Source organism: Pristiophorus japonicus, chromosome 21 (genome assembly GCF_044704955.1).
Source record: "Pristiophorus japonicus isolate sPriJap1 chromosome 21, sPriJap1.hap1, whole genome shotgun sequence".
Classification (NCBI taxonomy): Eukaryota; Metazoa; Chordata; class Chondrichthyes; family Pristiophoridae; genus Pristiophorus; species Pristiophorus japonicus.
Window position 1 is genome coordinate 67,758,560 of NC_091997.1, and position 16,214 is coordinate 67,774,773.

Consider the following 16,214-nt stretch of genomic DNA (forward strand, 5'->3'; position numbering starts at 1 on the left):
CCCTCGGCACCGCTTCCCCTCCGACCCCTGGGGGAACCAATCGCCTGGCTCCCTCGGCACAGCTTCCCCTCCGACCCCTGGGGGAACCAATCGCCTGGCTCCCTCGGCATCGCTTCCCCTCCGACCCCTGGGGGAACCAATCGCCTGGCTCCCTCGGCACCGCTTCCCCCCCCCCCCGACCCCTGGGGGAACCAATCGCCTGGCTCCCTCGGCACCACTCCTGCGATACAGCCCCACCTAGTGGGCTACTGCAGTAATGCAGCTGCTGGTGTACAACAATAACGGCGTCATGTGACAAGTCAGGTGATGGCACTTTGCAGTAAGACCCGTGGTGTGTGCGTGTGTTTCAGTGATGGGCTGAGAATATCCCGGGGCCTGGCTCCCTGCTTTCCTCACTCGGTATGTCCCGCTTGTTCCGCAGTGTCCGCGCTGTACCTGGCCGGCAGATGGTGGTCGGTAGATGAAGCTTTGAGAACGTCCAACAACGCGAGACAGGAGCTGGTCCAGGTGAGCCTCACCCTGGGGGTACAGTTATCGCCAAAGATCCGTCTTGGGGAGTGGCCCTGATCACTCGGTCAGTTTATCCTGTGAGGGGCTGAGTCACTGAGTGAAAAAATAAATAACGTGCGTTTATATAGCGCCTTTCACAACCTCAGGCCGTCCCAAAGCGCTTTACAGCCAATGAAGTACTTTTGAAGTGTAGTCACTGTTGTAATGTGGGAAACGCGGCAACCAATTTGTGCTCAGCAAGCTCCCACACACAGCAATAATGACCAGAATAATCTGTTTTTGTTATGTTGATTGAGGGATAAATATTGGCCCCAGGACACCGGGGATAACTCCCCTGCTCTTCTTCGAAATGGGATCTTTTACGTCCACCCGAGAGAGCAGACGGCGCCTCGGTTTAACGTCTCATCCGAAAAACGGCACCTCTGACAGTGCGGCGCTCCCTCAGTACTGCCCCTCCGACAGTGCGGCGCTCCCTCAGCACTGCCCCTCCGACAGTGCGGTGCTCCCTCAGCACTGCCCCTCCGACAGTGCGGCGCTCCCTCAGTACTGCCCCTCCGACAGTGCGGCGCTCCCTCAGCACTGCCCCTCCGACAGTGCGGCGCTCCCTCAGTACTGCCCCTCCGACAGTGCGGCGCTCCCTCAGCACTGCCCCTCCGACAGTGCGGTGCTCCCTCAGCACTGCCCCTCCGACAGTGCGGCACTCCCTCAGCACTGCCCCTCCGACAGTGCGGCGCTCCCTCAGTACTGCCCCTCCGACAGTGCGGCACTCCCTCAGCACTGCCCCTCCGACAGTGCGGCGCTCCCTCAGCACTGCCCCTCCGACAGTGCAGCGCTCCCTCAGCACTGCCCCTCCGACAGTGTGGCACTCCCTCAGCACTGCCTGGGAGTGTCAGCCTAGATTATTGTGCTCCAGTCTCTGGAGTGGGACTTGAACCCAAAACCTTCTGACTTAGAGGCGAGAGTGCTACCCACTGGGAGGGAGAGAGGGGGGGAGGGGAGCGAGAGGGGTGGGGGAGAGAGGGGTGGGGAGAGAGAGGGGTGGGGGGGAGAGAGAGGGGTGGGGGGTAGGGGGAGGGGAGAGAGGGGGGTGGGGGAGGGCGAGGGGGAGAGAGGGAGGGGGGATGGAGGGGGGAGATGAGATAGAGGGGGAGGGGGAAGAGAGGGAGGGGTAGGGGGGAGAGATGGAGGGGGAGAGATGGAGGGGGAGAGAGAGAGGGAGGGGAAGGGGAGGGGGAGATGGAGGGAGAGGGGGAGGGGTGAGGGGGGAGGAGGGAGAAGGGGAGGGGAGAGAGTGAGGGGGGAGGGGAGAGGGGGAGATGGAGGGAAAGGGGGAGGGGAGGGAGGGAGGGGGAGATGGAGGCAAGGGGGAGGGGAGAGATGGAGGGGGAGGGGGGAGTGGGGTGAGAGAGGGGGAGGGGGAGAGAGAGGTGGAGGGGAGAGAGACGGAGGATGGAGGGGGGGGGAGAGAGACGGATTGGGTGGGTGGGGGGAAGGGGGGAGAGAGGGAGGGGGAAAAAGAGGGGAGGGAGGGAGGGGGAGTGGGGTGCGGGGAGTTCAGCCCCCGGATGCTCAGCCCCCGGTTGTTCGGTGGCAATGGATTAATGCTCCATGTCAGTCTGTGCTGACAGCTCTCTCTGTGACTGGGTTCCAGGTGCAGTCAGTCGGTGAGCAAGTCGTGCTTTATCTGTTGAATCGGATTATCTACGGGGGTGGGGAGCGACAGCCTGACAGTATTCCTTTCCTTCATCATCCTGCAAACGAGGCCGCCAAAATCCTCTGGAGGAACAGAGAGGCTGCTGGGTTTTACACCGTGAAGCGGAAAGGTAAATGGGCAACTCCCTCGTCACTCGTTCCGCGGCTCCCGCCTAACGCTGCTTTATATCGTTTACCCTGCGAGACCCCTCTCCCCCACACAGCTACAGTCAAACTAACACCTCGAGATGTGATAACCTAACAACCAACATCTCCACACAGGAAACACAAAGCGTCAGTCCGCAGATACAGCAAATGATCAGGAAGGCAAATGGAATGTTGGCCTTTATTGCAAGGGGGAGAGTATAAAAGCAGAGAAGTCCTGCTACAACTGTACAGGGTATTGGTGAGACCACACCTAGAGTACTGCGTCCAGTTTTGGTCTCCGTATTTAAGGAAGGATATACTTGCATTGGAGGCTGTTCAGAGAAGGTTCACTCGGTTAATTCCGGAGATGAGGGGGTTGACTTATGAAGAAAGGTTGAGCAGGTTGGGCCTATACTCATTGGAGTTTAGAAGAATGAGAGGTGATCTTATCGAAATATAGAAGATTCTGAGGGGGCTTGACAGGGTAGATGCAGAGAGGATGTTTCCCCTCGTGGGGGAATCTAGAACTAGGGGGCATAGTTTCAGAATAAGGGGTCGCCCATTTAAAACTGAGATGAGGAGAAATTTCTTCTCTCAGAGGGTTGTAAATCTGTGTAATTCTCTGCCCCAGAGAGCTGTGGAGGCTGGGTCATTGAATATATTTAAGGCGGAGATAGACAGATTTTTGAACGATAAGGGCGTGAAGGGTTATGCGGAGCGGGCAGGGAAGTGGAGCTGAGTCCATGAACAGATCAGCCATGATCTTATTGAATGGCGGAGCAGGCTCGAGAGGCTGAATGGCCGACTCCTGCTCCTATTTCTTACGTTCTTCTGAGATAACCCAATAACCAGCAGCTCTCTATGATTAAATGTGGATGTAATTGGGCAATAAGCTGACTTGCTTTTCAATACCCAGACTCAGTGGCTGTTCACATCGTAGACACTTCTGGAGAGCTCCCTCAGAAGCTGGAGTGCTGGGTTCAAACCCAGGCCGTGGACACCTATAGACCATGGGCAGGACTCCCTGGGTCCACACACCACGTTGCCCTTACAACAAGCCACCGTCACTACCCCACGGTCTTGGGAACATAAGAATTAGGAGCAGGAGTCGGCCATTCGGCCCCTCGAGCCTGCTCCGCCATTCAATGAGATCACGGCTGATCTTCGACCTCAACTCCAGTTTCCTGCCCGATCCCCATATCCCTCGATTCCCCTCGAGTCCAAAAATCTATCGATCTCAGCCTTGAATATACTCAACGACTGAGCCTCCACAGCCCTCTGGGGCAGAGAATTCCAAAGATTCACCACCCTCCGAGTGAAGAAATTCCTCCTCATCTCCGTCCTAAATGGCCGACCCCTTATCCTGAGACGGTGACCCCTGGTTCTAGACTCTCCAGCCCGGGGGAAACATCCTCCCTGCATCTACCCTGTCAAGCCCTGTAAGAATTGTGTATGTTTCTATGTGATCACCTCTCATTCTCCTAAACTCTAGAGAATATCGGCCCAGTCTACTCAAACTCTCCTCATAAGAAATAGGAGCAGGAGTCGGCCATTTGGCCCCTCGAGCCTGTTCCGCCATTCAATGAGATAGAAACATCGAAATTTACCGCGCAGAAGGAGGCCATTTCGGCCCATCGTGTCCCCGCCGGCCGACAAAGAGCCGCACGGCCCTCGGTCAGCAGCCCTGAATATAAACCTAAAGATCACGGCTGATCTGAGCTTAGCCTCAGCTCCACTTCCCCGCCTGTTCCCCATAACCCCTGACTCCCTTACCGTTCAAAAATCTGTCGATCTCCCCCTTAAATATATTCAATGAGGCAGCCTCGTGGGGCAATTCCCCCGTCCCATGTGGGCCTGAAGTTTGCTGGTGTGTTGTGACAGGTGCAATGTCTCTCCTTGCTTGGATCTAGGTAGCCTGTGTGATGGCTGCACCAGCCAGTGTTACCAGCTGCCCGTATTGGACACGGCCTTTGTCAGACGGAGCCATCGACGGCGGGGGCTTGGCCTGAGGATGCTGAGCGACTTCTGCAGCTCGTTCCCCGACGACAAAGTTCTGGGCATCAGCAGACCCATCTCAGCAGCCATGTACCAAGGTGCAGGACAACATTTGGGGAAGGTGCAACAAAGCGAGGGAATACACAATACATGGGTGGACACTGAGGGGTGCGGAGGAACAGAGGGACCTTGGAGTGCAGGTCCACAGATCCGTAAAGGTAGCAGGACAGGTGGATAAGGTGGTTAAAAAGGCACACGGAATACTTGCCTTGATTACCTGAGGCATAGAATACAAGAGCAGGGGGGTTATGCTTGAACTGTATGAAACACTGGTTAGGCCACAGCTGGAGTACTGCATGCAGTTCTGGTCACCACATTACAGGAAGGATGTGATTGTACTGGAGAGGGTACAGAGGAGATTTACCAGGATGAGCCAGGACTGGAAAACTTTAGCTGTGAGGCAAGACTGGATAGGTTGGGGTTGTTTTCTTTGGAACAGAGGAGGCGGAGGGGAGATTTAATTGAGGTGTATAAAATTATGAGGGGTCTAGATAGAGTGGATAGGACGGACCTATTTCCCTTAGCAGAGGAGTCAACAACCAGGGGCCGTAGATTTAAAGTAATGGGGGAGGTTTAGAGGGGATTTGAGGGGAAATTTCTTACACCAGAGGGTGGTGGGGGTCTGGATCTCACGGCCTGAAAGGGTGGTAGAGGCAGAAACCCTCACCACATTTAAAAAGTACTTGGATGTGCATTGTAACCTGCAGGGCTACGGACCGAGAGCTGGAAAGTGGGATTAGGCTGGGTAGCTCTTTGTCGGCCGGCACGGACACGATGGGCCGAATGGCCTCCTTCCGCGCTGTAAATGTCTATCATTCTATCTGTCCCTGGTGAGGGCCTGCGTCTTCGGGGTTGGAAGGGGTGCGGGGATAAGTCGGACAGGGGTGCGGAGTGAGTTTTGACTGACTATCCAGGTCCGACCTTTTCTCTTTCAGTTTGCCGCAAGTATTTGCAGGGTTGCCCCCGTGAGCAGGACCGTGTGTGGGAGGTAGAGGCCCCAGGGGCCTGGAACCAAAGGCTCAACGTGTGGCTACTCATCCAGACCGCAGCTATACCCTCAGTCAGTGAGTGATCCTTTATCTTGTTACCCACTTCACGTGCCCCCCACACCCACCCTGGGGGAGCGTGACACTTGGGCATTGTGTTGTACAATCGGCTCCATAATCTCTCCTTGTACGGCTCGGTGTCAAATTTATCTGTTTTTGTCTTATAACACTACTGTGAGGTGCCTTGGGACGTTTTACTACATTAAAGGTGCTATATAAATATAAGTGGTTGTTGTTGGATCACGAAACAATCCAGGTTACACGGTACGTGTGGTTATGTTGTCAGCTGTGGCTCCGTGGGTAACACACTCGCCTCTGAGTCAGAAGGTTGTGGGTTCAAGTCCCACTCCAGGGACTGGAGCACAAAAATCTAGGCTGACACTCCCAGTGCAGTGCTGAGGGAGCGCCGCACTGTCGGAGGGGCAGTACTGAGGGAGCGCCGCACTGTCGGAGGGGCAGTGCTGAGGGAGCGCCGCACTGTCGGAGGGGCAGTACTGAGGGAGTGCTGCACTGTCGGAGGGGCAGTGCTGAGGGAGCGCCGCACTGTCGGAGGGGCAGTGCTGAGGGAGCGCTGCACTGTCGGAGGGGCAGTGCTGAGGGAGCGCCGCACTGTCGGAGGGGCGGTACTGAGGGAATGCTGCACTGTTGGAGGGGCCGTCTTTCGGATGAGACTTTAAACCTGTTTGTTCATCATTTAATTAATATCACTTAAAACAGATTATCTGGTCATTATCACGTTTCTGGGAGCTTGCTATGCACAACTTGTCTGCCGTGGTTCCCTTCATTACAACAGTGACTACACTCCAAATGTACTTCATTAAATGCTTTTCAATAACCTTAAATCCATGTCTGCCGGTTACTGATGTCCTGCCAGTGGAATGCGTTTCTCCTTATTTATTCGATCAATATTTTAAACACCTCGATTAAATCTTCCGCTAACCTTCTCTGCTCTCAGGAGAACAATCCCAGCTTCTCCATTTAGGAGCCCTTAATTTGCCCCTGTCAGCCGTGGCTCAGTGGGTAACACACTCGCCTCGGAGTCAGAAGGTTGTGGGTTCAAGTCCCACTCCAGGGACTTCAGCACAAAAACCTAGGCTGACACTCCCCGTGCAGTACTGAGGGAGCACCGCACTGTCGGAGGGGCAGTACTGAGGGAGCACCGCACTGTCGGAGGGGCAGTGCTGAGGGAGCGCCGCACTGTCGGAGGGGCAGTGCTGAGGGAGCGCCGCACTGTCGGAGGGGCAGTGCTGAGGGAGCGCCGCACTGTCGGAGGGGCAGTGCTGAGGGAGCGCCGCACTGTCGGAGGGGCAGTGCTGAGGGAGCGCCGCACTGTCGGAGGGGCAGTATTGAGGGAGCGCCGCACTGTCGGAGGGGCAGTGCTGAGGGAGCGCCGCACTGTCGGAGGGGCAGTGCTGAGGGAGCGCCGCACTGTCGGAGGGGCAGTGCTGAGGGAGCGCCGCACTGTCGGAGGGGCGGTACTGAGGGAGCGCCGCACTGTCGGAGGGGCGGTACTGAGGGAGCGCCGCACTGTCGGAGGGGCAGTACAGAGGGAGCGCCGCACTGTCAGAGGGGCAGTGCTGAGGGAGCGCCGCACTGTCGGAGGGGCAGTACTGAGGGAGCGCCGCGCTGTCGGAGGGGCAGTACTGAGGGAGCGCCGCACTGTCGGAGCTGCCATCTTTCAGATGAGACGTTAAACCGAGGCCCCGTCTGCTCTCTCAGGTGGACATAAACGATCCCACGGCACTATTTCGAAGAAGAGCAGGGGAGTTCTCCCCGGTATCCTGGGGCCAATATTTATCCCTCAACCAACATCACTAAAACAGATTATCTGGGTCATTATCACATTGCTGTGCGCAAATTGGCTGCTGCGTTTCCCACATTACCACAGTGACTACACTCCAGAAAAGAGCTTGATTGGCTGTAAAGTGCTTTGAAAGGCGCTATATAAATTCAAGTATTTCGAAGTCTTTCATTCATCCCTTCCTTCAGCCAAGGGTGTTTGGGTGAGGTTGTAAGATGGGGTGATGAATTGATTCTCCAGGAATAGACGATTAATCTCCTGGACGCTGCCACAAGTAATCCTGCAATAAAAATGTTTTTTTTTTTCATATTCTTCAAACTCTTTTTTTAAATTATAAGTTATAGAAATATTGGAAATGGGGAGAAATGGAAGCTTAGGTCATGTGACGCAACCTCCAGGATTGCGGCCAGCTTGAGTTGGCAACCCCGCCTCTGATTGACGATGGCCCCGGACGTGTTTGACAGCTGCTGTTGTAACTGGTTTGCAGACACTGCCGATGGCGGGAACTCTTCAACGCGCGGCGGAGAGGAGTGGATCAGCCAGCGATCGGGAGACGGAGCCGCCAGCGGGCAATCTCCTCCAGCCAAGGTCCACAGTCCTCGCAGTGAGGTAGGCAAAGACACGTTGAGCTCTCAACTGCTCACGGTGCAAGCTGGGCCTATCGCCCGTGATCGTCGAGGCTTGTCCAGCAGCACCTGTCAAACCCGGACAAAGCAGCCCCGCTCGATGGGCCACGCTCCCCACCACCTTCAACACTCACTCCCTCCACCACCGGCGCCCCCTGGCTGCAGTGTGCACCGTCTACAAGATGCACTGCAGCAACTCGCCAAGGCTTCTTCGGCAGCACCTCCCAAACCCGCGACCTCTACCGCCTAGAAGGACAAGGGCGGCAGGCGCATGGGAACACCACCACCTCCACGTTCCCCTCCCAGTCACACACCATCCCGACTTGGGAATATATCGGCCGTTCCTTCATCGTCGCTGGGTCACAATCCTGGAACTCCCTCCCTAACAGCACTGTGGGAGTACCTTCACCACACGGACTGCAGCGGTTCAAGAAGGCGGCTCACCACCACCTTCTCAAGGGGCAATTAGGGATGGGCAATAAATGCCGGCCCTGCCAGCGACGCCCACATCCCGGGAACGACTAAAAAAACAGCTTCCGGAGTTGCTGTCAGTGGATGCAAAAAGGTATTTTAATTCCGCTCCTTGTCATCAACTGAACACAAACATTATTTGGGTTTTTTTTTATTCAGTATAGACAGCGAAAAGCAGGATTTGGTTTTGGTTGGCGGGGTGTCTGACAGGTGCAGAAACCGTGTTTAAGAAGCTTCAAGCGAGAGAGCCAGACAGGCAGAGTTGTGGTTTGCCCGATGGGGAATGTGCCCATTCAGGCCCTGTAGGGGCACGGGCCGATTATCGCGCCCCCTGGGAGCACTGGGCACTGGGTGCCAGAGGCTATTTCACACAGCAAGTGCACCCCCGGGGGGGGTAAAACCCAACCACACAACCCGTCAGCACCGAGCGCAAACGTGCTTCGAAAGGAAACACAAGAAGTGTGTTTTTTTTTTTAAAAAAACCACCACTTAAACTGTGCTTTGTTTTATTCACTTCAGACAGCTCCGATTATTCCGGAACCTTCCGACGGTGACAAAGGGCAGGGAAGTGGCGGTCGGACAGGAGGTGGGGAATCGGAGACGATTGAGGGGAGGACGGAGAACGCTGGGATTGGAACAGACACAAGATCGCGCAGGAAGAGGAGAATTCTGGGCTCCTCCCGAGCAGCCAATCCAAAGCAAGTCAAACTGACAGATCCACATCTTCGGGATTAAAGGTCGCAAACATCTCCTCGGGCGTTCTCCGACACTTTATTGCCCCAGGCACACTTGCAATGGCTTCTGTCGAATTTCGGAGACAAACACTGCTGTTTATTGACATGCTTGACACTTCCTGTCAGCCAAGAACATCGACTGTTTAATTCACCGCCTTGGGAATCCTGAATGCATAATATGTGAGTGACTGAGAGAAAGATTGAAGACTTGCATTTCTATAGCGCCTTTCATGTCATCAGGACGTCCCAAAGCGCTTTACAGTCATTAAAGTACGTTTAAAGTGTAGTCACTGTTGTAATGTGGGAAACGCGGCAACCAATTTGCACACAGCAAGCTCCCACAAACAGCAATGTGATAATGACCAGATAATCTGTTTTAGTGATGTTGATTGAGAGATAAATATTGGTCCCAGGACACCGGGGAGAACTCCCCTGCTCTTCTTCAAAATACTGCACCTGAGGGGGCAGACGGGGCCTCGGTTTAACGTCTCATCTGAAAGACGGCCCCTCCGACAGTGCGGCGCTCCCTCAGCACTGCCCCTCCGACAGTGCGGCACTCCCTCAGCACTGCCCCTCCGACAGTGCGGCGCTCCCTCAGCACTGCCCCTCCGACAGTGCGGCGCTCCCTCAGCACTGCCCCTCCGACAGTGCGGCGCTCCCTCAGCACTGCCCCTCTGACAGTGCGGCACTCCCTCAGCACTGCCCCTCCGACAGTGCGGCGCTCCCTCAGCACTGCCCCTCCGACAGTGCGGCGCTCCCTCAGCACTGCCCCTCCGACAGTGCGACGCTCCCTCAGTACTGCCCCTCCGACAGTGCGGCGCTCCCTCAGTACTGCCCCTCCTACAGTGCGGCGCTCCCTCAGTACTGCCCCTCCGACAGTGCGGCGCTCCCTCAGTACTGCCCCTCCGACAGTGCGACGCTCCCTCAGTACTGCCCCTCCGACAGTGCGGCACTCCCTCAGCACTGTCCCTCCGACAGTGCGGCGCTCCCTCAGCACTGCCCCTCCGACAGTGCGGCGCTCCCTCAGTACTGCCGCTCCGACAGTGCGGCACTCCCTCGGCACTGCCCCTCCGACAGTGCGGCGCTCCCTCAGCACTGCCCCTCCGACAGTGCGGCGCTCCCCTCAGCACTGCACTGGAGTGTCAGCCTAGATTTTTGTGCTCAAATCTCTGGAGTGGGACTTGAACCCACAACCTTCTGACCCAGAGGTGAGAGAGAGTGCTACCCACTGGCTAAGTCACTCACAATGCAACAGCTCCACAAACCCATGAGCATACTCACAGGTATGTACGTACATTACACGTACGAAGCCCACACCCTCCTGGGATCATCATCATCATCATCATAGGCAGTCCCTTGTATCGAGGATGACTTGCTTCCACGCCAAAAAGGGATGAGTTCACAGGTGTTTCAATGAAGGACCTAATATTCCAGACCCCGAACTACATCCTGAAGGGTGGAAGATGCCTGTGGGTGGATTTGTTTAACGTGGGGTGACCGTTGCACACCAGCCACCACACGGGGCTTGACAGAGCTAGGTCTTGGTCCAGTGGCAAGGGTTAACCAGGACGACTGGAGACCTGCTCTGCTGCATGGACCTAGTGCGTACACATATCGCAGTGTGGGCTGGGCCCGTGCTGCCCCTGGGCCCTCGCCTCTCGGAGTGCTCCCAGATTCACGCCTCTCCTGGGCCCCCGGTCACTTCCCTCTACGGACTCTTGCCGCTCCTTCGCCCCCTCCTGCTGTGCCTGCCCGCACTGCGATCAGCGACCTGGCTTCACAGCCGTCGCCCTCCTGCAGCAGCACGCGCTGCTCCCTGCAGTAGTATACCGCCGCACGCTGCTCCCGGGGCCATTGGAGGGAGCAGCTTGCGGCGGCCCGGCCCGGCCCGGAAATCGGAGCGATCCCGGCCTGCAAGACCATCAGCAAGCCGGGGCCATTGTCGTCCTGGGATACGTGGACCCTACGAAGGCCTTCGTGAAGAGGCTCCAGGGCCACAAGTCTCCGCACCTCTGGGACCACCGGGTACTTCTGTAGAAATGTTTACATTGGAGGCAACCGCCCACAAATTCTGGGCCGATGTTATTGTTTGATATTCTTTGAATAGTTTGATGTATAAGTTGTAGAAATCTTTGGAAATAGGAAATAAAAGAATGTTGTTTGACTGGGGGCGGGTGGTGGGAGCTGGGAGATCCAGTGATGAAAACTCCAGAAATATATCGAACCAGAACTGGCGACTTGAATGCATGCCGTCAAAGGGTTCCGACACTCCCAGAGCTGCTCGCTGTGTTATTCAGCAAAGCATCCGCTCTGACAACGTTCAAGGAGAGATTTCATGTGCAAGAGGGAGTTAGGCACGACTGAATGTCACGTGACTGACACAACAGGCGCGTTGTGAGAATCCCACTGCTTCTCGAAAGCATCTGAAAGCTGGAATATGTCACGCCTTGCCTGTCAGCCGACAGGATCTCCCCCCCCACCCCCCGCCCCATCATCACCCACCCGGAGAGAGCAGACACCACTCCAGCACAAATCTGCACGTCTCCCTTCCATGACAGATGGACATGAATCATATCCTTGGGGCTTTTCTCCAGAAACCAGCCTGCGTACACCCTCCCGGAACAACAGCATGGAAAACGGCACAAGCTGTGTCCGGATCGTCAATTGAAAGAGGCTGCACCATCTCGCAGCGATCGGTGCGTTTGGAAAGAAAGAAAGACTTGCATTTATATAGCGCCTTTCACGACCACCGGATGTCTCAAAGTGCTTTACAGCCAATGAGGTACTTTTGGAGTGAAGTCGCTGTTGGGAACAACAACTTGTATTTATACATCGTGCAAGGTGCTTCACTGGAGCGATTATCAAACAAAATTTGACACCGAGCCGCAAGTGGACACAATGGGGCAAAAATCCTGGCCTTCCCGGGTGTGTACAGGGTGCCTACAGGGCATATACGGATTGTGTACAGGACGTGTACGGATTGTGTACAGGGCGTGTACGGATTGTGTACAGGGCGTGTACGGATTGTGTACAGGGCGTGTATGGATTGTGTACAGGGCATGTACGGATTGTGTGTGGGGCGTATACGGAGTGCGTACGGAGCGCGTACGGAGCATGTACGGGGCGTGTACGGAGTGCATACGGAGCGCGTATGGGGCGTGTACGGTGTATGTATGGGGCGTGTACGGAATGCGTACGGGGCGCGTACGGAGCACGTACGGGGCATGTACAGAGTGCGTACGGAGCGCGTACGGGGCGTGTACGGTGTACGTATGGGGCGCGTACGGAATGTGCACGGACCCAGGAAGGCATCGCAAAAGCCGGTATTTCAGGGCACAATGCACATGCGCTGAAAAGCGGCTTTTCCGATCTGTCAAGCTCCAGCTCGACCGATCCTCCGTATCTCGGGAGCAAGGACATTTGCAAGGGCAAAATCGCGGTATTTACCCATATCCTGCCCGGCAAACGTCCTAAAAACTCTTGCGCCTGATAAAAGAGTCTTGTGAACATCAGGTGACTGGCTAAGTCACTCACAGTGTAACACCTCCACAAACACAGGTGAACACATTACAGGAGTCAACAAGTTTTAAATCAGCTTCACAGATTGAAGGTGATGGGCAGAAGAACCAAAGGCGACGTAAGAAAAAACCTTTTTACGCAGCAAGTGGAATGCGCGGCCTGAGAGGGTGGCGGAGGCAGACTCAATCGTGGCTTTCAAAAGGGACTTGGATAAATACCTGAAGGATAAAAGTGTGCAGGGCTACGGGGAAAGGGCGGGGGGAGTGGGACTGGCTGAGGTGCTCTTGCAGAGAGCCGGCACGGGCTCGACGGGCCGAATGGCCTCCTGTGCTGTGACCGTTCTACGATGAGGGAAGGGGTCGCCACGCCTGATTACCATGAGCTGTCATGCACCCCCTGGCGGACCAGTCCACTGTCATGATGCCCCGATTTTAACTCCAGACGGATTCCCCGCTTGAGCCCCGAGTTAAAATTCCAGTCTGGTCTCAATCACGTCATCGGGCCGCAACATGCACATGTAAAGAAGGACCCTGTTGGCTCTGGGCGGGTGTCCTCGCTGCCCGCTCGGGAGAGCAGGTTAAAATCGCAAATGGTTGCGATTGTGGGGGCTTTCGGATGGGCGAGAGCCCGGGCGATTTTAACTGCCCGCCCGCCAGGTTTCTACTGAGTGAGTCGGGCTAAAATCGCCCTCAGATTGTCCAGGCTCACGCAAGATGGATTTGCGACTTGAACAAGGTCAAGGCCAGTGCCCGTGGAACCATAACACGCAACGAGACCCAGCACTGCCAGGGCACGGCAGCAAGAGGATTAAGAAGAAAACGGCCGGCAAAGTGGCAGATGTTGTAAATAAAATGGATTGGGGCACCCAGCTCACCACTGGGACGCCTGGCACTGAATGATTCATTCCCCCCAAAAAAATCGCACGCCACTAGGTGGCAGTACTCCCCTACTTATACATCGTGCTGGCTTTAGTGATCAACGGATTGTGTCTTGAAGGCGATTTTCCTCTCACACTGAAGGACTCGAGTGGAGACTGCGATCTCCGAGCACCTGCCCCGCGTTTTAATTGTACATTGTCAGTGTCAGCCGTGGCGCAGTGGGCAGTACACTCGACTCCGAGTCACAAGGTCATGGGTTCAAGCCCCATGTGCTCAGAGACTTGAGCACATAAATGCAGGCTGACACTCCCAGTGCAGTGCTGAGGGAGCGCCGCACTGTCGGAGGGGCAGTACTGAGGGAGCGCCGCACTGTCGGAGGGGCAGTGCTGAGGGAGCGCCGCACTGTCGGAGGGGCAGTGCTGAGGGAGCGCCGCACTGTCGGAGGGGCAGTGCTGAGGGAGCGCCGCACTGTCGGAGGGGCAGTGCTGAGGGAGCGCCGCACTGTCGGAGGGGCAGTGCTGAGGGAGCGCCGCACTGTCGGAGGGGCAGTGCTGAGGGAGCGCCGCACTGTCGGAGGGGCAGTGCTGAGGGAGCGCCGCACTGTCGGAGGGGCAGTGCTGAGGGAGCGCCGCACTGTCGGAGGGGCAGTGCTGAGGGAGCGCCGCACTGTCGGAGGGGCAGTGCTGAGGGAGTGCCGCACTGTCGGAGGGGCAGTACTGAGGGAGCACTGCACTGTCGGAGGGGCAGTACTGAGGGAGCGCCGCACTGTCGGAGGGGCCGTCCTTTGGATGAGACGTTTAACCAAGATCCTGTCTGCTCTCTGGATGTAAAAGATCCCATGCCACTATGTTGAAGAGAAGTTCTCCACAATGTCCTGCCCAATAATTATTCCTCCAGCAAGATCCCTGATCAGACCCCGGGTAGCAGTAAGGGAGGCTACAATTAGCCTGAGCCTACTTCGGAAAGAAATTGCATTTCTATAGCACCTTTCGCAACCGTAGCACATCCCAAAGTGTTTCACAGCTAATAAAGTACTTTTGAAATGTCGTCATAGGAACAGGAGGAGACCATTTAGTCCCTCAAGCCTGTTCCGCCTTTCAATTATATCACGGCTGATCTGCATCGTAACCAACAAAAAGATATCAATCTCAGTTTTGGAATTTTCAATTAACCCTCCCGGCCTCAACAGCTTTTTTTTAGGGGAGAGAGTTCCCGATTCCCAGCACCCTTTGTGTGAGGAATGTTTCCTGACATCACCCATGAATGTCCGGGCTCCAATTGTAGAAAAGAAGTCTTGCATTTATATAGCTCCTTTCACGACCACCTCAAAGCGCTTTACAGGCAATGAAGTACTTTACAACAGTGACTACACTCCAATGTGGGAATCACAAATGACCAGATCATCTGCTTTAGTGATGTTGATTGAGGGATAAATATTGGCCCCAGGACACTGGGGAGAACTCCCCTGCTCTTCTTCGAAATAGTGGCATGGGACCATCTGAGAGGGAAGACGGGGCCTCGGTTTAACGTCTCATTCGAAAGACGGCACCTCTGACAGTGCGGCATTCCTTCAGCACTGCCCCTCTGACAGTGCGACGCTCCCTCAGTACTGCCCATCCGACAGTGTGGCGCTCCCTCAGTACTGCCCCTCCGACAGTGCGGCGCTCCCTCAGTACTGACCCTCCGACAGTGCGGCTCTCCCTCAGCACTGCCCCTCCAGCAGTGCGGCACTCCCTCAGCACTGCCCCTCCGACAGTGCGGCGCTCCCTCAGCACTGCACTGGGAGTGTCAGCCTAGGTTTTTGTGCTCAAGTCTCTGGAGTGGGACTTGAACCCACGACCTTCTGACTCCGAGGCGAGAGTGTTGCCCACTGAGCCACAGCTGACACTTTCAGTTGATACCTGTGGTGTTCCGTATCATAGTCCAGTCACGTTGTACATTCCTCATTCCTGTTGTGTAAAGGCGCACGGGATGGTGTGAAGGCCACTAATAATGGAGGGGTCGCTGGAACACGCACCCTGGAAATTTCAATCACCTGGTCCTGGTTGCCATTTGCCGCTGGATTTGCAGAAAGCCATATCGCCGCAGAATACGGAACCATCACAGCAACAGCCGTCCACAGTCCCAGGGCACTGGAGGGCTTTGCAGACAGATTAATGAGCTGACACAGCATTTGCAATAACCCAAAGCCTGCCTCGGGGTAGACCAACTACAGGCTTCAACTGCAGCACACCTCAAATCTATTGCACCCCGGGGTTAAATTAACTCAATCAAGGAAAAGCTTTCAGCCATTTCGCTTAGCACTCGAACAACAGTCTCTTGTGTGTGATATCAGCAGCATAAACTCTTGTTCCATTGCAGACTGGAGTCGGTGTTCGGAGAAGAGAAGTTACTGAGGTACATTAACAGGCATTAGCGACCCATTGTCGGGTGGCTGCCCAGGAAAATCACAGTCACAACTTCCAACTAGTAATATGCTTCATTTGCTGCTTGATTAGAATCATTCTTCATTAGTGGATTCACCTGGTTAATAGAATCCATGGGTTTAGTACAAACCCTAGTTAGTGGATTCACCTGGTTAATGAAATCCATGGGTTAAATCCCTAGTTACCCAAAAAGAGTTTAAATTCCTAGTTAGTGGAGTCATGTATTGGTTAGTGTAAAGACAGGTTAATAGAAACATAGAAAATAGGTACAGGAGCAGGTCATTCGAGCCTGCACCACCATTCAATAAG

The 16,214-nt window shown here is 55.4% G+C and overlaps 1 protein-coding gene across 5 annotated transcripts in view; it reads left to right on the plus strand.

The window, feature by feature from the left end:
* The window catches only part of fam169b (family with sequence similarity 169 member B), a 16,899-nt gene extending 7,531 nt beyond the window's left edge, over positions 1-9,368 (plus strand). Inside the window, exons 4-9 of one of the 5 annotated variants that reach the window (XM_070864106.1) lie at positions 422-507; positions 2,162-2,333; positions 4,260-4,574; positions 5,340-5,468; positions 7,739-7,860; positions 8,868-9,368. In XM_070864106.1, coding sequence (XP_070720207.1) covers positions 422-507; positions 2,162-2,333; positions 4,260-4,574; positions 5,340-5,468; positions 7,739-7,860; positions 8,868-9,083 — 1,040 coding nt within the window. In that variant the 3' untranslated portion in view covers positions 9,084-9,368. The remainder of the gene's footprint in view (positions 1-421; positions 508-2,161; positions 2,334-4,259; positions 4,575-5,339; positions 5,469-7,738; positions 7,861-8,867) is intronic. The other 4 variants (XM_070864108.1, XM_070864109.1, XM_070864111.1 and 1 more) reach the window with 4 other exon arrangements.
* Positions 9,369-16,214: the final 6,846 nt, after the last annotated feature.